Source organism: Phytophthora sojae (assembly GCF_000149755.1).
Source record: "Phytophthora sojae unplaced genomic scaffold PHYSOscaffold_2, whole genome shotgun sequence".
In the NCBI taxonomy this organism is placed as follows: Eukaryota; Oomycota; class Peronosporomycetes; order Peronosporales; family Peronosporaceae; genus Phytophthora; species Phytophthora sojae.
Genome location: NW_009258116.1, coordinates 10,523,528 through 10,542,945, shown reverse-complemented (window position 1 = coordinate 10,542,945; position 19,418 = coordinate 10,523,528). Strand labels below are relative to the sequence as shown.

Sequence of the window (19,418 nt, the reverse complement as noted above, 5' to 3'; positions counted from 1 at the left end):
ATGTGTCGGAGCTGAAGATTCGAGCTCAGAGCGACCAGGACGTGGACGCTGCACTCAAGAAACTGGACAGTGACCACGACGCCGTGATTTCGTGGAAAGAGCTGGACGAGCGCTGGGAGAGCGTGGGCGCCGAAATGACAGTGGCGGAGGTGGCCGACTGGGTGGCTTATGCCGTACAGCTCCCGCAGTACAGCGAAGTTTTCCGAACCAACTCTATCTCGGGGTATACGTTTCCGCTGCTGATGGCGAACGACGGGGCGAGGCTGCAGGAGATCGGGGTGCATAGTGAACTGCACCGGCATCAGTTGGCGATGTTCTTGCAGATGAAGTACCTCGGTATGGGACGCAAACCTGAAGCGGTTGTGTCGAGCGTCTGCACAGTTGAAGGAACCACTTCACAGGATAAGTCACTGGTTCAGATTGCTTGGGTACCAGCTGAGAACGCCCCACAGCGCTATCAATTGCAGAGTCGAAGTCCTGGCGAGTCGACGTGGGTTCCGGTGTTTACTGGTGCAGACACGGAATTTATGGACGTGGTGGAGCCTGACCAGCACGTCGTGTACCGCCTTACGACCTGGAACTCGTACGGACGCAGTCCACACACGTTTGTACGCTGCGATGACGCCTTCGCGAGTGCTACGACCTCCTCAGCTTCGTCAGGTGCAGGCTCCTCACCGCCTCTGCTACCAAGCTCGGGGAAATCGCGGTCCTCACGCTCGCCGTCTTCCCAGAGTAGGCACAAGCGAAGCCAAGAGGCGGAGGCAGAGAAGTTTGTCGAAGAGGTCGAGTCGGACGACGAGGATGATTTCGACCACAGACTGAGTTTGTGGGGTCTGCTGAAGGTATACTTCTGGTGGCTGGACGACGCTATCGTCATCCTGCTGGTGGTAATGCTGCCAATCCGAGGAATTATCTATGGCGATGCGGATTCGCTGCTTCGATTGCTACGCCGATTGCCGCCCAACATGCCTACACGTGTGACGGTGGAAGTTGAGTCGAGCAAGACAACCGTGGAAAGTGCTGCTGCTCGGGTATCATGGGAGAAGCCGATGGATAACGGAGTTCCCATCGTGTGCTACACTGTACGCTGGACTCGTACGAAGACTGAAGAAGTGAAGTGGATCAAGCTGCTAGCGCTGCCGCTGCCGACGACAGTGATCGTGGAGAAGCTTCATCACGGGGAGACGTACAAGTTCGTTGTGCAGGCCACGAACCAGTTCGGGTTGGTGACGAGCTCGAGTCGGTCTACGTATATGGTGCCTGTTCCGGAGCTCAAGGGCAAGCTGCGTCCCCGTCATCTTGCATCGGAGCGTTCACTGCGCAACCAGTGCCACGTGTGCCATGACCCGCGATACAAGAAGAAGGTGCCGTTCACCGCGACTCTGGACCGGCGCATCTTGCACTACTGCTGCTTATGCGATCGCGAGTTTTGCCACTACCACAAGGGAGAAGTGTATCACACGAAGGCTCTGAGCTGTCCGATAGTCGATGGCCGGTGCATCTGTGTCACCTGTAAAGAGAGCCGCCTGCACCGCACTGTCACGTACTGAGACGGGCTGGAGTCGTAGCAGGCTCTGGATTAGTATGCAGTAATTGGATATAGCGGTCGCACAAATTACAGCTTTACCTCTACCCGTCTGCAATTTGGCAAATTGAATTTGCTAGTTAGCGTAGACTTTGAACTATAGATGCTGCCCGGGTTCCATGTAGTATTCCGTCAAGAGTGCAAGGTGTCAGCTACAGAACTGTTGTTGAAGTCAACGATAAAAATGGCATCCGCCCTGGTTATGGGCACTTTGGGATTGGCTTTAGGTGCTTGAGAAGTATTTCACGATGGAGGTTGAGCAGTCTGGAGACCTGACGTCGAGCTCGGGACATCGGGATTCGATGGCGCTGCTGACTGAAGCAGCCAAAGTCAAGATCCCATTCAACCCGTCCGCTGGTGAAGTGCACCGACGAGAGCGAGGGGCGCCATGGCGAGTCAAATCGGAGGAGCAAATCGCCACCTTGAACGCCCATGCTAGAGAGGAACAACGAGAGAAGCGTCGGTGGGGGCTCGCCAAGCAGGTCCAGGACGGTCTGGTGCACAACTTCAACATCAACTACGGTGTGGCGGAGCTCGCGACTTTGATCAAAGAGGGCATGGCGCTCAAGAGCGACCTACCACCACGCGATCTCACTCCGCACGAGGTTGGGCAGGTCCAGTTCCTAGCAGCAGCGGAGAAGTACGACTTGAAGCAGATCGTTCTGCTGCTGGACAAGTTCCCTAAAGGACGCGCAGCAGTAGGTAAACGACAGTGAATAAATACATCGAACTCGACCTTTATTCGCTATGACCACTGCACATCGTCGGCCTCGGCAGCCATGCCCCCTTCTCTTCGTACAACTCGATCAGTTCGTCGATCGGACCGTGCAAAAGGGGCCCGACCATGCGGTCCTCGAGACAGTCCTGACGATGTTCAGGAGCATCTTCCTGCTCCATGCGCCACAACTCGTACTGATGAGGCATTCGGAACATGGTGCGGCGGTCGTTGAGAATGTTTTCGAGTGATGTATCCAGCAGATATTTGATCCGGAGCGATGTGCGCTTCTCCTGCTCGTCGTACGGGAAGGGCTCTCCAGTGTTATCGTCTTCCTTCTCCTCCTTGGGGAGCTTGGCCAATTCTGCGAGGTAGTCTTCCCACGCGGCCTTCACAGTCTGGAAGAACTCACTCTCGGCGGTGTGGACCTGGTCGCCGACTTCATAGTCCACCCGGTGCAGCCACTGGCTCTTCATCGGGTGAGCCATGTCCTCGCTTAGATGGTGCGCGCCGACCCACTTGCGCCCGAGACGCAGACGCACGACGCGAATCTCGCCCGTGAGGAAGCCTTGCTGGCGCACCGCAATGTGCACCGTCACGTTGAATATCTGGTCCACCTTCACGCGCCAGGAAGTAGGCGGCTGCCACACAGTCCAGCGGCACTTGTTGAGCAGGAAGTCCGTCACCTCCGGGTTCTGTAGTTCGAGCACGTGGGCGACCTTGTTCCAGGATGGCACGTCCAGAAGCTCCGGGCCGCAGTTGTACACTTCGTAGTCGCGCTTGCTCACTTGTACATTTCGAACGCTGCGAGCAACATCAAAAGTGCCCTCATATCCGAGTGAATACTTGCACCATTTACCGCTTAACGTGATGGCACGCACTCTTTCGTGTCGATGTCGAAGGCCTCAGCGATGGATGTGGTGGAGATACTCTTAACGAACCACAGCTTGGACACTCGCTGGGATTGATTGTGCTCAACGAGCCGGTTAGATCGTTCCAACGACTGGAGTCAAGCAGAATGAAGAGCACGCACCTCGATGTGATCCGCTAGAAGGTTGATCCGGTGTATGACTTGCTGCTCGACGACTCGGTGGACGCGAGAAATCACGCGCTGGTCGACCACAGCGTACCATCGTTCGGCGACGCGAATCACCCGAACGAGGCCGACGTGCGCCACGACGGCGGCAACGCGCCCGTGCTCGAAGGCGGCGTGTGTCGCGCGTCGGAGCGTCTCAATGCGCTCTGGCGGCAGCACGACCCCCACTGCGTTGCCCATAGACTGGGGGCCCTCAGCGTTGACCAGGCAGTTTTGCATTGGGTCTAACAGCGAAAAAAAAACCGTTCCGTACTAATGATAGACACACCCACTTCAACATGCACCTGAGAAGATGGCTACAGTGTACACTTTTTGAAGTGGCCGTGGGGTGGGCGCGAAAAATGTCAAAGCTCCTCTGCCGCTGCATCGTCGCGAGCTTCTCGCGGCAGGAAGAGCTTCAACGTGGCGGCGTCCCAGCTGCTGCTTGCTTCTCCACGCGCGGCCATGGCGAGCTTGAACGCGTGGCGCAATATACGCTACCGATCAGACCGCTTCGGTGTGCCTTGCCATTGCCTCGCCATCGCCGGCTCGTCTCGCTCAAATCTTTCGCATTGCAGCGGCAGCAGCATGTCGCGCGGGCGTTGCGGCGTCGAGCTTGAGCGTATTGTGCGACGTTGAACCACGGGCCGGCGGGCCGCCGCCGACCCCGCCCAAGCTTGTGGCCGCCGTTCCGGTTTGAATCAGCATCGACCTCTGTAAGCTGATACCAGGCCACGGAGTTCGTAACGCGATGAGGTCATGACTCTGTGTAATGCGCGGCTGCAGCGATGAGCCAGGCAAAAATGCCGGTGAACTTGCTCGTGCCTGCTTGCTAGCGTCGACGCCGGTAAGCTCTAAGCTGTATAAAGATAAAATGAAGTGATCGATGGTGCAAACGCCGGTGTCTGGACATGTTAGCCCCAAGTTTCAGCAGCTTTACGACCACTACGCCGAGCACGTTCTGCGCCCCCCCCTTGCCACAATAGACACCCCGCCTCTTCCACGCGCCCACACCGTGGTCAGCGGGGCCGTCAACGCCGCCATCCGTTCCGCACCGCGCAGCGACAACTCGCTCACAGCCCCAAAAGGCCCAAAACAGCCGGCTTTTGTATGACCCCGCCAACCACAATAACCTCCTATCCTCAATGCATCCACCGCATACTAACTTCCGCGCCATCCACTGAGATTTCTGCAGGAAACCAGAAGCAGTCGAGAAGGCGAGAAGAAGTAAGTGAACGGCCGACGCCAGCATCTCAGTCCCAGCGCCGCCATCTCTCTCGCTCCGCGTGCGTGAGCCCTCTCTCTCTCTACCTATTAGCCGACTGCAGACGCCGCCGCCATGTCGAACTGGGGGCTGCGGCTGAACCCGTTCAGCAAGAGCTACTCGCAGCTCGAGATGGACCAGATGCGCTTCGTGCACCAGGCCTACTGCGAGGCCATGGAGGTGAGCGAGGAGGACCTCCCCACGGCGCTCAAGATGGACGACAACTTCTACCCGCTGCACAACCCCACCATCTCGGACTTCGACGAGAACTCGTACCTGCGCAAGATGCAGGACGTCGTGGGCCTGCTGCGCAACCCCGCCGAGGCCATCATCTCGAGCATCTGCGCCTACCAGCGCGAGCGCTACGACCGCACCTTCACCTTCTCGGGCTACCTCAACGACCCGCGCACGCTGCTGCTCGAGGAGTTCAAGGACTGGGCCATGCGCACGCTCGCGCCGGCCACGTGCACCACCGAGTCCATCCTCATCGAGGTGCGTCGCCGACACAGCTACGTGCTGCGGCTGCAGCACGGCCAGCAGGGACTCTTCCACTCGGGTACGGGCGAGCGCTCGCTGCTCGGCACGCTCAAGGACGTGCGCAACGTGATCGAGACGCGCGTGCTGCCCACGATCGAGACGGAGCGCGCCCACTCGTCCGCCAGAGAGCAGCTGCACACGCTCGAGGCGCGCGGCACGGACGGACTCATGCACGGCGTGCAGTTCCTCTTCTACGTGCTACGCAACACGCCCAACACGCCTGCGGACTGCACCATCAGTAACCTCCAGTCCCAGCAGCACGCGGGCATGAAGGACGCCATGGGCAGCAAGTCGGGCCAGATGCTCGAGGTGCTGCTCACCACGCCGTCGTTCAAGTACGTTTCACGTTGGTTGGTGTACTGAGCTGGTACAGGACTGTGGGTCTGACGTTGTTTTGCTGTTGATGTTGATGTTTGCTCTTGCAGAGAGCTGTTCCCGCAGAACCAGGCGGCAATTTCGCCTCAGGACTCATTGCCGTCGCTGCTGCTGACGGACCAGGAGGAGGAAGAGATGACCCGCACTGCAGTGTTCTGCGATACCGAGGCCAAGCCACAGGTGCCGACGGTGCTCACGCGCCAGCTTCGACGCAACTCGAACCCGAATGAAGTGGCGATCACGCCCTCGGATTTCCTGCAGCAGAGCAACTCGGGCGTTGTGACGCTCCGGAAGGAGGTTCGGGAGGAAACGTTCGACGCTTTCACGAAACTGCACGGCTTGCTGAAGCTGCTGGCGGATCTTTTGGTGTCGTGCCGTAAAGCGCGACAGCTTGCTGGCCCTGGAGGTGACTTGCTTGTGTATGGACCTGGCGGAGAGGAAGTCCGCCGGTTGATGCAGTCGCTGGAGGCGGTGCAGACTGAAATCAGTAAGGAGGTGAGCCAGCTCACGCGCATTGGCGTTCGTGAGCTGGACCGCTTGAAGCCCAACCAGGAGAAGGCTTGGCGGTGGAGTTTTAGCAAGGTGCTGCCGCTTGAAGGCTACCTTGCTCGTGATTTTGGCGCGTGTGTGGAGCCGATTCAGCGCATGTATGCGAGCGCTGATCCGTTGCACGTGCAGAAGATGTACAAACAGTTCAAGCAGGCCACGGGGTTGTGGGTGGAAGAAAACAGCTCCATTTGTAGATATGTCACGGCTGCGCTTGGTGGTGGGTTTATCGAAGACAGACAACAGCACAAGCACAACCAGCTAGAGAACGGAGAGGAGGAACCGGAGGGTCATGCGAAGATCGAGTTGCTCGAGGACGACTCGCCATCAGAGATGAGCAATGCACTTGTGCTGGCAGGACCTGGTCAAGGCGGCAGGGAAAGTCGGACGCAAAAGGTCTCGTCCTCCGACAAAACCGAAGACCGTATCGTATTGCTCGAGGATGGCGATTCAGAGAACAATGCTAACGCGGAGAACCAGCTCGTGGTAGCGAACCGAGCGATGGTCCCTGCTCCGAAGAAGCAGTCGAGCTCGGACAGCGGCTCGTTCTTCTCGTCGCTCGTGTCTTGGGGCGTGGGAACGAAGACTCCACCGACGTCAAAGGGAGGCGAGAACAGCCCCGTCAACTCAGAAACAGATGAAGATGAGGACGTCGAGAAAGGACCTTCATCGACATCGTCCGCAAGGGAAGCCGCTGATATTGCTGCTGCACAGGGAGGTGTGTTGGATACGTTACTGCTCGTGCGTCAGTCGATCCAGCGTATCGGTCAGCTGTCGTGGGGAGTGCGCACGTCTTACCACACGTCGTCGATTGATGAAGGGGACTTCGATGCGTTCATCGTGCTGTGCTCCATCTACGATGGAGCTGGCGTTCCTGTCTCAAGTGACTTGCTGCTCCGTGTGCGGTTGCACCGTACGCGCTTGTCCCAGCTTCTCAAGAAGCACATTCGGTCCATTCTGAGCTGTGTCGTGGTGCTTCAACGCCGGATTGTCGACGAGGAGAAGAGTATTCCTGGTATGACGTTGGTGTACCGTCGTTTGAAAGCGAACCTTTCGGACTTCGAGAGCGAGATGGACGCGTTGTTGATCACGTTTAAGCAGGTAATGGTGGAGTGCTCCAAGATGAAGGCGGGCATTCTTGCGATGCCGCTGTCCCAGCAGCGAGAGTCGAACGACGTTATCGGCATGGGTGCCTACGCGTACAACTCGATCAACGCGCTCACGTCCAGCTTTGGCCCCGCACAAGCGCCATCTGAAGCGATTCTCTCGCACGGTGAATACATGACTCAGTTGAGGTCGCAGTTGGATCTGCATTGGAACAGCATCTCGCACCTCTTCCAGAGCCTCCAGGGCACTGTGGAGGCTGTGGCTACGGTTGATGATCGTCTAAGGGTACGTCTGACTAAATTGTGCGCTTGCGTTGATATAATAGCGGTTCACTTATGCTTCGATGTGTCGGCTTGTGCAGGGCTACGCCAAGTTCCCAGACATCACCGTGCCACCACAGCAGCTGGATTACATTTTTGAGGTAAGGTTGCGATGCTTCATGGCTGCTCGTTGTTGAACGGCGACTAATGTAGCGTTGTCTCTTAATTGCAGTTCAACTACGACGGCTTCTTCCGCCAGACGACGAGGGACTTGGAGGTATTGCTCGCGTCCTTTGACACTTCCAAGTGAGCGCAAGCCACCTCACCGGACCCATCGGCAGGCGCTCAGAATGAATACCTGCGAGCGAGCCAGGTGCGGCGTGATGTCAGTCGTTAGTCCTGCCTGGTTCCCGATTCCGCTGTTTATTAGTATAAGACCCTCTCAAAGAACGATTCACGCACACTTCACTCAGTAGAAAGACTGTTCATTGTCAATAGGTTAGAGCACATCGAGAAAGTCGCTCGCAGGCGGCTGTGCCGCTGCTGAGCTTGTCGTCGCTGCCGCCACGGTAGCAGCAGTCTGCGGACCTCCTGACGCAGTCTCATGTGCCTTAGCACTAGCAGCAGCAGCAGCTTCGGCCTCCCGCTTCCTCTTCTTGAGCTTGGAGGCCTTGCTGTGTTGGTAGCTCTGTGCTGCTGCGCCCTTGCCCGTGGCAGGGTGGGTAGGGGCCTTCCCCGTCTTCTGCACCGAGTTGAGCTTGGAGCCTTTGCCCCCTCTGTAGGCAGCATGGGAGCTGTGTGCTGCCGCCCCATCCACCACGCCGCTGATGCTGGTCGAGGCGCCGGCCCCCTTCCCCACGGTCAAGGTGACCGTGAGCTTGCGCCCCCGAGTGGACGAGGAGGCGCTCTCGTCCTTGGTCGTGCCGTAGATGTCCAAGCTCGGCCCGCTCGCCATGCTCGAGTAGAAGCAGCAGCCGGAGAAAAGGTGCTCCGACTCGCTGTAGGGCTTGATCTTCTTGGGGTTGGCGTCCTTGCGCGGCTGCTTCGAGTCGATGAAGCCGTCCCAGCCGCGGATGATGTTGCCGTGCGGCGTCTCCTCCAGGTACACGGCCTCCTCCTCCTCGATCTGCGCCTGCAGGGTCAATACAGTCTCGTGGGCGCGGCGCTGCGCGTCGTACAGCGCCCGCATCTCCTCGGACACGCCGCCTCCGGTCTCCATTATTGGCGAATGCTATTAGAGGAGTAAGGTATGACACTTTGGGGGTCTTATTTAGAATATATTGTTCCAAATTTAAAAAAATGGATTTTGTAGTTCCAGAATGACATGGCTACATACCCTACCTACACGATGATCTCGGCGTTGTCGTGGTTCTCCGCGACCTCAGCTAATGACATGCGCGGCATGGGCGACGACGGCGACTTGGGTGGTGATAGTGAGGGGCTTTCTTTGTCTTTTTGCTGTCGGCTGCGATTTTTCGGACTTGAAGCTGCAGCGGAGGGGCCCATTGCTCTACGCTTGAGCTCGGCGGAAGTCTGCTCCGACTGGTGCTGCTGATCTCGCGGACGGCCACCGAAGAGCGGCTTTAGGTACTTTTCGTCGATACGCTCCCACACACCATGGATGCCGCTGATGTTGCGGCGAGAAAGCGAGCGGTCGATCGGACGGAACGAAGTGTCCGCATCATGCTCGTCATCGTCTGACAGCAAACGCTCGTGCGCGCCATCACTGCTCAATCAAACAAGTAACACCACCAGGGTTAGCACACTACAGTACAGGTATTGACGGCTGCTACGTACTCATCGAATTCGCGTTCCTGCTCCAGCGTAGCCGTCAAGCCAAAGTAGCGCAACACGGGACTTGTGCCCATTCCAAAGACCTGCCAACCAACAACACATGCCAATTTGCGTTAGAGCATTGCTCTCGCTCCTTTCCACGCGGATAACTTACCAAAGTGGTGAACATGACGGTGAACAGAGTTGTACTCTGAATCACACTCGCGTGAACACGGTTCGGTGTATATACGTTGAGAGCCAACGCAAAAGCGATCGCACCACGAAGCCCAGCGAACCAGATAACCACCATATAGCTCCACGGAATCTTGTTGTCTTCCGATCGGCAGAGGTTCGCAAGCATGCACATCGGGAACGTGTTGAGCATGCGACCCAACAGGCAAGCGACCAAGTTGGCGAGAATGAAACCCCAATCCCACGTGAAGTAGCCCGAGTACGCAACCACGCTCATGCCCATGTAGATGAACACGAAGTTCTCCGCCATAAAAGAAGACGTCGTCAGCAGATGCCGCAGGGCCGTCGCGCTCTCGTCAGCGATGTTGTACAGGTGGTAGTGGCTCATCAGCACACCCGAAAAGAACAGCGCAACAATGCCGCTCATCCCAACGAGATCCGCAATTACGTAACTCAAGTACGCCGAAAGTAGCACAATCGAAATCTCGTAGGACGGGTACTGCTGGAGCACTGGGTCAGCTTGCTTAAGTAGAAATGCTGACGTGAAGCATACCACCGCTGCGAGCCCAACGGAACCAAATCCGATGCCGAAAACCTTGATGATAATGAGGCCCGCATTGTTCAAGGTAACGTCAGCAATGCCATTCCGAATGAGCCCTTGAAACAGCGTGAACGACACGATAGCTACAGGTAAACATACAATAATATGTTAGCAAGCGCAAAATCCTTCGTAAAAGGATAATCTGGTCGAATAACTCACCGACGCCGTCATTTAGCATGCTTTCACCAAAGACAAGGTTAAACAGCAGAGGAGGCACGCCATTTTTCTTGAAAACCGAGAGCGTAGCCACCGGGTCGACAGCCGAGATAAGAGCTCCATACAGATACGCCTCTGCTGCCGTCAGCTGGGTGATGAGGCCCAAATCTCCCAGCCAAATGAGCACACCGCCCGTAATAAAAGTGGCAACCAGTGTTCCGACGATGGCCAGCAGCATGATCGCGTTAAAGTTGGAGAAGAACCCCTGATGTTATCGCAGCAGAAGCCACCACATCTCGGTTAGCCGTCAGTCTTGTAAGAAATCCACAAGCAGCTTCACATACCCTCTTCTTCATGTTGAATCCTGCCTCCAGGATAATCGGCGGCAGCAACCTAGACACCCACAGCAACAATAAAACATGAGTCATTTTATAACAGCCTCCCAATCCACGAAAATGTAACCACCAACTCACGCGTAGAAGAGCACTTCCGGGTCCATGCCATTGTTCAGCGATTCCTACAGGACAGCAGCAAGTGTTCATCAGTTTATAGTCCCCAGCACAACACCCTGCACCTCTCTAGCCGTACCATCGGGTAGAAGATCAGCACGCCGGCACCAAACTGCAGAACAAAACCCACACAAACCCAAAGGTCAGCGTCCAAATCTTGCGCTCTCCTTCGCCTCCTGCATGTAATTTCACCCACCAATACGCCGAAGAAGATGGCGACGGCGGACTCGGAGATCAGCACGGGGTGCTGCGACCGGTCCAGGCGGTAGGCCACGAGCACCAGCACCAGCTGCAGACTGGCGATGACGCACAGCTCCAGACGGGTCCACTCGGTGCCGCCCTGCTCCTTCGAGGCCGGCGCCCCCGACCCCGTCACGCCGCGCGCCGCGTCCAGCACAGCGTTGCCCGTGGCCGACGCGGAGAAGTCTGGCTCCCAGTCGTCTCCCATGGTCCTCCTGCGCTCCACACTCTTCTCTACAGTCGTCCCAAAGCGAGAATGAAAAGCGGATCAGAATCTGTACATGTAATTACCTAGTATCCACTTACGTACGATTCAAAAGATGGCTACAGTATCTAATAGATACTATCTATCCAAGGGACACCTCGCTGATTGAGAGCCCTACGTTGCCCTTCTCAGGTTAGGCCAGCGAGCCTTCAGGTCCTCAAGATCGGCGCGAGTGTCGACGCCCGGAAGCGTCGAGTCGACCTGCACTAGCTGGATCCTGTAGCCTGCCGACAGCACGCGGAGCTGCTCGAGGTCCTCAGACTCTTCCAGGTCGGACGGAGGCAGCGACGGGAACTCGAGCAAGCAGTCCTTGCGGAAGGCGTACATGCCCACATGCCGGAGATACGACGTCGTCTCGGGTGAGAACTCGCCGCTCTTGGAGTGCGGGATCATCGCGCGGGAGAAGTAGAGCGCGTTGCTGCCCTCACGCAATTGGCAACGAACCGCTTAGACCAGCAGCAATTCAATCCAATTGCTGGATGTACAGTACCTGTTGCGGTCGGCGACGCACTTGACCACGTCTCGACTGCGGGCCTCTCGCTCGTCGAAGATGGGCGTAGCGAGCGTGCTCATGACACTGTCGGGTCCGGCACCGCGTAGGGCCTTGATGCACTGATCAATGTGTCTCGGGTTCACGCCCGGTTCGTCGCCCTGAATATTGACGACAATGTCATACTCGCTCAGCTCCTCGGGGTCCATCAGGTGCAGCGCCTGCACGATTCGGTCCGTCCCCGTGTTGCAGGCGCCCGTCAGCACCGTGCCGCCACCAACGCCTCGGACGACGTTGAGCACCCGCTCGCTGTCGCTGGCCACCACCACTTTTGACAGCAGCTTGGAGCCCGCCGCCGCCGCGTACGTGTGCTCGATCATCGTCTTGCCGAAGAACTCGGCCAGAGGCTTGCCCGGGAAGCGCGTGGAGCCCAAGCGCGCCGGGATCACGCCCAGCGCCTTCATCGTCGCGATCTGGCGTTCTAAATGGCGATTCCGAGCTAGAGTACCAAATCTGGCGTTCTAAATGGCGATTTAGAGCTAGAGTACCAAAAATAGGATTAGGACGGAGCCACAGCATAGACGAGGCTCGTAACTGACGTCGACGCATTGTGCACACGACGAATACCGATGCAGCTCGAGGCAGGACTGCGCAAGCGCGAGGAGCACGACGACGGCAAAGACCGGCACTCGGCGGTGCGTCGCGGCAACAGCAGCTGGAGTGCAGCCCTCCATGGCGCCACCAACTACGAGCGCTGGGTGAAGCTCATCGCGCTGGGGTCGCTGGGCGTCTGGATGCTCTTCGTGCTCTTCTTCTGGCACACGGGCGTGGCTCCTGCATCGTCGGTGACGAAGCAGACAGCGTCACGAGCAAGGAATTACAATGTGCAACCGTCTATTCTCGACGGATTCCCTGAGGAGACCAACTTCATTGCGTTCGGAGACTTCGGCACGGGCGATGAGAACCAGCGCAAAGTGGCCCTGGCGCTCGAGAACTTCACGGCCACGATGGACCCATCCCCGGCCTTCGTGCTGTCGACTGGAGACCAGATCTACGACCACGGGTTAGTGTATGCTGCTGCGTATTGATAGTTAGTGTGTGAGGTCTAATGTAACTTTTATTTGCCGTTTGCGCCGCTAGCATTGAGTCCGCGGACGACCCGCTGCTCTCGACGAACTTCGAGCAGGTAAAACCAGCATGCTGTATTGTCGTTGGGTGTGCGGTTGTGCTGAGCATTATGTGGATGCTGCTCTGTGTAGATGTACACGCATCCCAAGCTGCAGGTGCCGTGGTATGTCACGTAAGTCAACTGTGATGTTTTGTTGCTCTTGGTATCCTTGAAATGCATGAAACTCTAAGACTAAGATTGCTTATTCGTCGACAGAATTGGAAACCACGACTGCGAAGGATCAGTCGACGCGATGCTTCAGTACGCCGAGAAGAAGGATTCGTTGTGGTACATGCCACGCCGATACTACTCGGTTGACCGTCCTGTGGCCCCGAAAACGATCTTGAGGCTCGTGGTCATTGACGCTTGCGACTTGGTTTGCGGCCGTGAACCTCGAGACTTCCGTTGCACTGAGCGCATGAATCAGCAGTCCTCGGCGAAAACCCGACAGTCGCAATACGAGTGGATCGAGCAAACGTTGAGCGCAGGCAAACCTGCGGGCGTGGAACGAATGTGGACGATCGTGATGGGCCATTGGGGCGTGTACAGCTTCGCTGGCAACGCCGACACGCCCGAGCTGATCGACATGCTGGATCCGATGCTGCAGAAGTACAAGGTCCACGCATACTTCAATGGCCACGACCACTCGATGCAGCACGTCCGCAAGGTGAACGACACCGACGATTCGGTCCGCAACTTCTTCATCTCAGGTGCCGGTGGCTATCGGATCCACGGCTTGCAGCCGAACGCCCGCGCAAATCCGGACCTAGTTCACGCGGACATGACACATGGCTTCATGTCGGTGCACATGACACGGACGCACTTCCGTGTTCAACTTGTGGACGACGCCAGCGAAATTCTCTACACCACAGACGTGAGGTACGAATAAGGCAAGATAGAGACCCAACAACGCCGAGATAGATAAAAACGAGTACCGTGTTCCAGATTCTGTGCCGCCCGTAGCGTACGACGCCATTTCTTGTCTGTTCTAATTACATGTTGTGCTCTCTCACGGGGCGGAGACGGCAGATGACGTCTACGCGTCCTTCTTGAGCGAGTGCCAGCTGAACTCCTTGGCCTTGACGAGCTGCAGCACGAGCTGGTCCTCCTTGCGCTTGGTCTTGACGTCCGAGATCTCGTCGTAGAGCTTGGGCACCGACAGCAGGCGCGTCTTGCCCTCGTAGTTCTTGATCTTGACCGTGAGGCTCGTGGCCGTCCAGTCGATGTGCGTGTCCTCCTCGCTCTGCGCGCCGATGCCCGGCAGCGTCAGGTACACGGACACGCGCTTCTTGCCGTCGGCCCACGCGTAGTTGGTGATGGTCATCGTCACCTCCGCGGGCGCAGCGGCCGTCAGCGACTGCGTCTTGAGCAGCCGCGGCGCCGCCTTGCCGTCCCACTCGTGGATCTCCACGTTCTCGCGCTTCTTGTGCGCGTAGTAGTAGCTGTTGGTGCCCTTGGTCTTGATGTTGGAGTGCAGCGCAGAGGACTCGGCGGCCGTCGGCGCGGGCTCGGCGGTGTTTTCCATCGTTCTGGCGGGTCGGAGGAGCGTCGAAGTGGTGTGCGTCTGCCACAAGATGACCAAATGCCGCTTGGCGGGTCGGTCGGTCAGCTTCACCAGGGTACCTGGTACCGTTCTAGAATTTATGTAGCTTTTTGGTACAGTTCATGTGCACCACATCATGTACATTGAGCAGAAACAGGCGCGGTCTGAATTTAAAGTTTTGAGTTTGAATATTTGAAAGGTTCGTCAATCAAGGCAGTCAACGCCAATATAATGACCTTCTTCCGTTTAATCCATCCATAAAATACCCTCTGTTTCCCTCGAAATCCCTCTGTTTACCAACCTCACGCCACTTCCACATTCTCCGTAGGTAGGTATCCCAACTCGGGGCCAGTCCACCTCCACGGCAGTCAATAGCACGCAGGTCTCTCTCTAGCAAGCCATGGCGAGCCCCAGCGCGGAAGTGCGGCGCCTCGAGCGCGTGTCCTCCTCCTCCCTGCTCGTGAGCCCGCCCCCGAGCCGCAGCCTCTCGCGCAAGCGCTCGCACAACGCCGCGGAACCAGATGCCAGCAAGGCCTCGAGCAGCCTCAAGAGCAGCGCGCTGGGCGTGCCCAGCGCCAAGAAGAGCAAGAAGGACGCCTCCTCCGGCTCCGGCTGCAGCGCCAGCAGCAACAAGAGCGTCAGTAGCAGCGCACTCGTGCTTTTCCGCCCTAAAACGGAGGCTTATTGGGCTCATTATGTGTGGTTTTGGTCATTTATTAGGCGTCGGACCGCTTCATCCCCACGCGCAGCGCCATGAACTTGGACCTGGTGCAGTGCAACTCGCCCGACACTGCGGCAGCCATCGAGGCTGCCACCAACAGGAACAAGGCCAGCCCCAGCCGCACAGGAGGCAACTCAGGCGCCGGTAGCAGCGCAGCGGAGGACGAGGAGAAGCAGATCTACAAGAAAAGGCTGGCCAGTGCCCTGCTGGGCAAGGAGGACGACTCGAACCACAAGATCCTCAAGTTCAGCAAGGCCAAACCGGCCGTGGCACCCCCGGACTCGTTCAAGTCCACGCTGCAGGCCAGATTCTCGCACAATAAGGTGAGCGCAGTGCCCGCGGCGGCGGCGAAGAAGCTCAACCGCCACGTCCCCTCGGCGCCGATCAAGGTGCTGGACGCCCCGGAGCTGATGAATGACTACTACCTCAACTTGCTGTCGTGGGGGGCCAACAACATCTTGGCGGTGGCTCTGGGCCAGTGTGTGTACCTCTGGAACGCGGTTTCTGGTGAGATCGACGAGCTGATGGCCCTTGATGGAGACGAGTACGTGAGTTCCGTGCAGTGGAGTGATGCGGCCGGTGGATCGGCGCATCTGGCTATTGGAACTAGCGAGTCGGTGGTGCAGTTGTGGGATGTGGCGGCATCGCGTCAGGTCCGAACGATGAACGGACACTCGTCGCGCGTGGGCGCGCTGGCATGGAACAGCTACGTGCTCTCGTCGGGGTCGCGTGACAGCACTATCATCCACCACGATGTTCGCGCACGGCAGCACCAGCTCTCGACGCTGACGAGCCATGAACAGGAAGTGTGCGGACTGCAGTGGTCTCCCGATGGTACTATGCTAGCGTCAGGTGGCAACGACAACGCTCTGTGTCTGTGGAAGGCCGGCAGCATTGGCAGTAGCCGCAGTATGCAGACCCCTGCGCACCGGTTAGAACAGCACACAGCCGCAGTGAAGGCGATTGCGTGGTGCCCGTGGGAGCGCAACCTGCTTGCCACGGGCGGCGGTACTGCTGATCGCACGATCAAGTTTTGGAACACAACGAACGGAGCGATGCTAAGTTCCGTCGACACAGGATCGCAGGTGTGCTCGCTGCTTTGGTCGACGACGGAGAAGGAGCTGTTGTCGTCGCATGGATACTCGCAAAACGAGCTGTGTCTGTGGAAGTACCCCAGCATGACCAAGGTAAAGGAACTCACAGGCCACACCTCTCGTGTGCTGCACTTGGCAGCTTCGCCTGATGGAGAAACGGTGGTTTCCGGCGCAGCCGATGAAACTCTACGATTTTGGAAGGTATTCGGTCCCAACCGCAAAGCACGGAAGGCCGGCTCAAGCACTGCTGAGCTGAGCAGTTCGTCGCTGTCGAGCGTCATGAGCATTCGATAAAGGCGCCGTCAATTTTTTCTTCGATGACTCAAGTCGTGCAAGTTCGTTCTTCATGTCGGACGCCGTGGTACGTTTTGTGTGTTGAGTGGAGCGTTCTCATCGTGCGTCCTAACCGAGGTTGTTTGATCAGTTACGCTTGGATTCAATCGTATATTGGACATATTCCCTTGACCTTGGCCGCATGAAGCAACGAGCTCGTATACTGGACGGATGAGGGCGTGACGAATGTGTTGTTGGAGATTTAGGATGCTGGCGATATTTTAATGAAGTGTGCGTTTTGTATACCTGCAAGGCTGTTTCGAAGTTGCTGCCGTTGCTCTCCTTGTGGGATTGAGCTCCTTGTCGGTTGATCAGGTGCAGACTAGGTGCAGATAACTCGGTTTGTTTCCCGCAAAAATAGTTGGAACCTTGCTTTGTGAAGGGTGGTGTAGCAGTTGCGGCGGGCCCGCCAGCGTAGCAGTGGTTGCTAGAGACTCAGTAGCATTGGTCTCAGTTGTCAACCATCTCTGTTAAGGCCAAGATTCCCAAGAGTGCTGCTGACATGGAGGATGCCGCAGTTGATGTTACTCGTCAGGCGGAGCTGGTGGTTATGGATTGTCTTAAGAGCTGGAACTGCCCCCGCGCACTCGATGCGTTCATGGAGAAGACGTCTGGTACTCATGCGTCGGCTATTGCGAGCGAGCGCTTTTCAAACGACATGGAGTTGAAGAAGAAAGACAAAGACACCGATGGGAGTGGATGCCTACTCGAGTACTTGATCAGCACAGCTAGTGACAATAAAGAGTCGAGCAGTCGACGACGATCCAGCTCCAAAGATGGCGAGGCGGATGCTGCAATGGAATGGACGAAGGACGAGATCAGTTCGTTGAAGAAGGCGATCAAGAAAACAAGTGGCGTGGAGGACAAGAACGCCCGATGGAAGCAAATTGCGTCGCTTGTGGGGAATGCCAAAACGAAAAAGCACTGTTATCTCAAGTACAAGGAGCTCAAGCAGGAGCAAACCAGTGCAGCAGCAAAGAAGGCGTCACCTCGTCGTAAACGCTCAAGCAGCAAAGCCGATTCTGACGAGACTGACCCAACTGACGCCAAAATCGATTCAAAGCCTGCAAATGAAAACAAGAACACTGAGCCAGACGCAGACGACATGCCATCCAACGCAGATTCCTCAGTATCGAAGGCTTTGGAAGAAGCACCGACAGCTTTCGTTGTATCCCGTCGAGCTGCAGCACGAGAGGCCAAGAGCGCTCCGATAGTATCCGATATGCTTGAGGTCGAAGACTGCGAGGACATGGGCCTGCTTCTCGATCAGCCGACGAAAGGCAGACCCGCCCGGGCAACTAGCAACATCGGCACTTCGTTTACTGGCGGCACCACGCGAATTCCAACCGCCTCGGACGTCTCGGCCGTGCAGCAGCTACTCTTTGGAGCAAACAAGAAAGCGTTCAGCAGTCACTGGGACGAACAGGTGAGTCTCACGCCCAAGTCGTGGTAAAGTATAATGTTGGCGGTGAAAACCTTCATCGCACGATGTTCTCTGTGGCTAACCATCTCTTTGGCGTGCGGTTGCAATGGTATTACTCAGGGGTTCGTATTCTCGACGGTGCGCGATCTCCAGTACGGGTTGGTTCAGCACCAGGGTGGCCCATGTGGTATCTTGGCAGTAGTGCAGGGCTACGTGCTGCGTTTCCTTCTACAGCACGCTCCAGTCGACTGGAAGAACGTGAGTATATCATTTCTGTAGCTACTACTGAAACTCGAGAACATCGGAACACTAACGAAAATGTGACTTGTGTTGTCGGACACAGCCTGGAGTCCCTCACCAAGAGCGCGCGTTGGTGCAGGCGTTGGCCCACATCCTCTGGGAAGCTGCACAGACTTCTCGAGGCGATAACCACACACCAGCTGAGTGCGTCGTTGCCGTGAAAGACAACAATGGAGGCGGCCAGCGCAAGTTCATGGCCGGCTTGAAGCTGCACGTCGCCACCTCCGAAGACCAAGCCCGGCAGATATTCACCGCTCATTTGCCGCAGTTCATGGAATCCACAGGTTCCGGCCTCGTGCAGTTCGTCGTCTCCGTACTAGTCACTAAAGGTGTCGAGACGATCAAGAGCGAGATGGACCAACTCGCCCTTGAGTCAGGTGGCCAATTGATCGGAGCGCACGACTACTGCACGCAGGAGATCGTCAACCTCCTGCTGTGCGGCCGCGCGCGCAGCAACGTGTTCGACGGCGACCAAGTGTTGGAAGGAGCGAGTGCATCGGACCCCGATGCCATCGTGCTGCGCGGCATCTCGTCCCAATCGGAGATCGGCTTCCTATCGCTGTTCGAGGCCTACCAGAACCTGGTCGTGGGCTCGCACCTCAAGCAGCCGCGCGTGAATATCTGGGTGGTCTGCAGCGAGTCGCACTACTCGGTGCTCTTCGCCGCCGAGCCTAGAGCACTTGAGGATCGCTCCCTGGAGTCCCAGTCCACCGTCGACTTGCTCTACTACGACGGTCTCGCCAACCAGGACGAGGAGATCCGCCTGACCGTCGACACGTTGGCGCTGGCTGAGCAGCCGAGCGCAGTCGCGAGCCACGACGACCTCATTCCACCGCTCAACCTCGTGATCCGCACCAAGTGGCCCCGCGCCACGGTGGACTGGAACGACGTCGAGCCGCTGCTCTAAGCTCTAAGCGCGCCAGTCGTTCGTTGGTTGACTCAGCAAATATATCGCTAAATATCATGGCCGTTACAGCAGCTTCGACCTGCTTAACCAATCAGATTCCGCGTATTAGCGTTAGGTGGCGGTTGAGTTGAGTTCAGTTGGAGCCATGAGGCCGAGTGCGTGCCTGCGCTCCGTCCTGCTGGAACGAAGAGACACAGAGAGCACGAGAGGGGGGAAAACGGCCTGCGCGGGACTGGCAA

The 19,418-nt window shown here is 57.3% G+C and overlaps 11 protein-coding genes across 11 annotated transcripts; 6 read left to right on the top strand and 5 right to left on the bottom strand.

The window, feature by feature from the left end:
- Positions 1 to 134: 134 nt before the first annotated feature.
- On the top strand, positions 135 to 1,631 carry PHYSODRAFT_555607 (hypothetical protein; the record flags this gene model as incomplete). Its single annotated transcript, XM_009523103.1, has 2 exons — positions 135 to 604; positions 818 to 1,631. The coding sequence occupies 2 exons, from the start codon at positions 135 to 137 to the stop codon at positions 1,548 to 1,550; spliced, it is 1,203 nt and encodes a 400-aa protein (XP_009521398.1). The 3' UTR covers positions 1,551 to 1,631.
- A 202-nt stretch (positions 1,632 to 1,833) lies between these two features.
- PHYSODRAFT_481244 (hypothetical protein) lies at positions 1,834 to 2,301 on the top strand (the record flags this gene model as incomplete). The annotated part of the gene is made up of 1 exon (XM_009523102.1): positions 1,834 to 2,301. The coding sequence occupies one exon, from the start codon at positions 1,834 to 1,836 to the stop codon at positions 2,299 to 2,301; it is 468 nt and encodes a 155-aa protein (XP_009521397.1).
- A 22-nt stretch (positions 2,302 to 2,323) lies between these two features.
- PHYSODRAFT_485860 (hypothetical protein) lies at positions 2,324 to 3,576 on the bottom strand (the record flags this gene model as incomplete). Its single annotated transcript, XM_009523101.1, has 3 exons — positions 2,324 to 3,104; positions 3,182 to 3,254; positions 3,330 to 3,576. The coding sequence occupies 3 exons, from the start codon at positions 3,574 to 3,576 to the stop codon at positions 2,324 to 2,326; spliced, it is 1,101 nt and encodes a 366-aa protein (XP_009521396.1).
- Positions 3,577 to 4,590: 1,014 nt separating this feature from the next.
- On the top strand, positions 4,591 to 7,869 carry PHYSODRAFT_345075 (hypothetical protein). Its single transcript, XM_009523100.1, has 4 exons — positions 4,591 to 5,511; positions 5,602 to 7,489; positions 7,566 to 7,625; positions 7,697 to 7,869. The coding sequence occupies exons 1-4, from the start codon at positions 4,715 to 4,717 to the stop codon at positions 7,772 to 7,774; spliced, it is 2,823 nt and encodes a 940-aa protein (XP_009521395.1). The 5' UTR covers positions 4,591 to 4,714; the 3' UTR covers positions 7,775 to 7,869.
- Positions 7,870 to 7,934: 65 nt separating this feature from the next.
- Positions 7,935 to 8,653, bottom strand: PHYSODRAFT_540665 (hypothetical protein; the record flags this gene model as incomplete). The annotated part of the gene is made up of 1 exon (XM_009523099.1): positions 7,935 to 8,653. One exon carries the CDS (start codon positions 8,651 to 8,653, stop codon positions 7,964 to 7,966), a length of 690 nt encoding a protein of 229 aa, XP_009521394.1. The 3' UTR covers positions 7,935 to 7,963.
- Positions 8,654 to 8,737: 84 nt separating this feature from the next.
- PHYSODRAFT_555600 (hypothetical protein) lies at positions 8,738 to 11,143 on the bottom strand (the record flags this gene model as incomplete). Its single annotated transcript, XM_009523098.1, has 8 exons — positions 8,738 to 9,190; positions 9,262 to 9,341; positions 9,413 to 10,113; positions 10,190 to 10,451; positions 10,531 to 10,579; positions 10,660 to 10,703; positions 10,775 to 10,807; positions 10,892 to 11,143. 8 exons carry the CDS (start codon positions 11,141 to 11,143, stop codon positions 8,806 to 8,808), a joined length of 1,806 nt encoding a protein of 601 aa, XP_009521393.1. The 3' UTR covers positions 8,738 to 8,805.
- A 171-nt stretch (positions 11,144 to 11,314) lies between these two features.
- Positions 11,315 to 12,154, bottom strand: PHYSODRAFT_258613 (hypothetical protein; the record flags this gene model as incomplete). Its single annotated transcript, XM_009523097.1, has 2 exons — positions 11,315 to 11,618; positions 11,691 to 12,154. The coding sequence occupies 2 exons, from the start codon at positions 12,152 to 12,154 to the stop codon at positions 11,315 to 11,317; spliced, it is 768 nt and encodes a 255-aa protein (XP_009521392.1).
- Positions 12,155 to 12,319: 165 nt separating this feature from the next.
- PHYSODRAFT_297476 (hypothetical protein) lies at positions 12,320 to 13,747 on the top strand (the record flags this gene model as incomplete). Its single annotated transcript, XM_009523096.1, has 4 exons — positions 12,320 to 12,753; positions 12,831 to 12,876; positions 12,950 to 12,990; positions 13,075 to 13,747. The coding sequence occupies 4 exons, from the start codon at positions 12,320 to 12,322 to the stop codon at positions 13,745 to 13,747; spliced, it is 1,194 nt and encodes a 397-aa protein (XP_009521391.1).
- A 30-nt stretch (positions 13,748 to 13,777) lies between these two features.
- On the bottom strand, positions 13,778 to 14,428 carry PHYSODRAFT_285146 (hypothetical protein). Its single transcript, XM_009523095.1, has one exon. The coding sequence runs from the start codon at positions 14,381 to 14,383 to the stop codon at positions 13,895 to 13,897; it is 489 nt and encodes a 162-aa protein (XP_009521390.1). The 5' UTR covers positions 14,384 to 14,428; the 3' UTR covers positions 13,778 to 13,894.
- A 373-nt stretch (positions 14,429 to 14,801) lies between these two features.
- PHYSODRAFT_483739 (hypothetical protein) lies at positions 14,802 to 16,510 on the top strand (the record flags this gene model as incomplete). The annotated part of the gene is made up of 3 exons (XM_009523094.1): positions 14,802 to 15,038; positions 15,122 to 15,511; positions 15,602 to 16,510. The coding sequence occupies 3 exons, from the start codon at positions 14,802 to 14,804 to the stop codon at positions 16,508 to 16,510; spliced, it is 1,536 nt and encodes a 511-aa protein (XP_009521389.1).
- Positions 16,511 to 17,051: 541 nt separating this feature from the next.
- On the top strand, positions 17,052 to 19,179 carry PHYSODRAFT_258736 (hypothetical protein; the record flags this gene model as incomplete). Its single annotated transcript, XM_009523093.1, has 6 exons — positions 17,052 to 17,244; positions 17,278 to 17,544; positions 17,737 to 17,975; positions 18,093 to 18,230; positions 18,316 to 19,041; positions 19,069 to 19,179. The coding sequence occupies 6 exons, from the start codon at positions 17,052 to 17,054 to the stop codon at positions 19,177 to 19,179; spliced, it is 1,674 nt and encodes a 557-aa protein (XP_009521388.1).
- Positions 19,180 to 19,418: the final 239 nt, after the last annotated feature.

Excerpts from the sequence above, each read along its gene's own strand:
- PHYSODRAFT_345075 (XM_009523100.1), top strand. The coding sequence starts at position 4,715 with ATGTCGAACTGGGGGCTGCGGCTGAACCCGTTCAGCAAGAGCTACTCG. Across the intron at positions 7,490-7,565 it reads CGGTTGATGATCGTCTAAGG|GGCTACGCCAAGTTCCCAGA; the intron begins GTACGTCTGACT and ends CGGCTTGTGCAG. Across the intron at positions 7,626-7,696 it reads AGCTGGATTACATTTTTGAG|TTCAACTACGACGGCTTCTT; the intron begins GTAAGGTTGCGA and ends TCTTAATTGCAG.
- PHYSODRAFT_285146 (XM_009523095.1), bottom strand. The coding sequence starts at position 14,383 with ATGGAAAACACCGCCGAGCCCGCGCCGACGGCCGCCGAGTCCTCTGCG.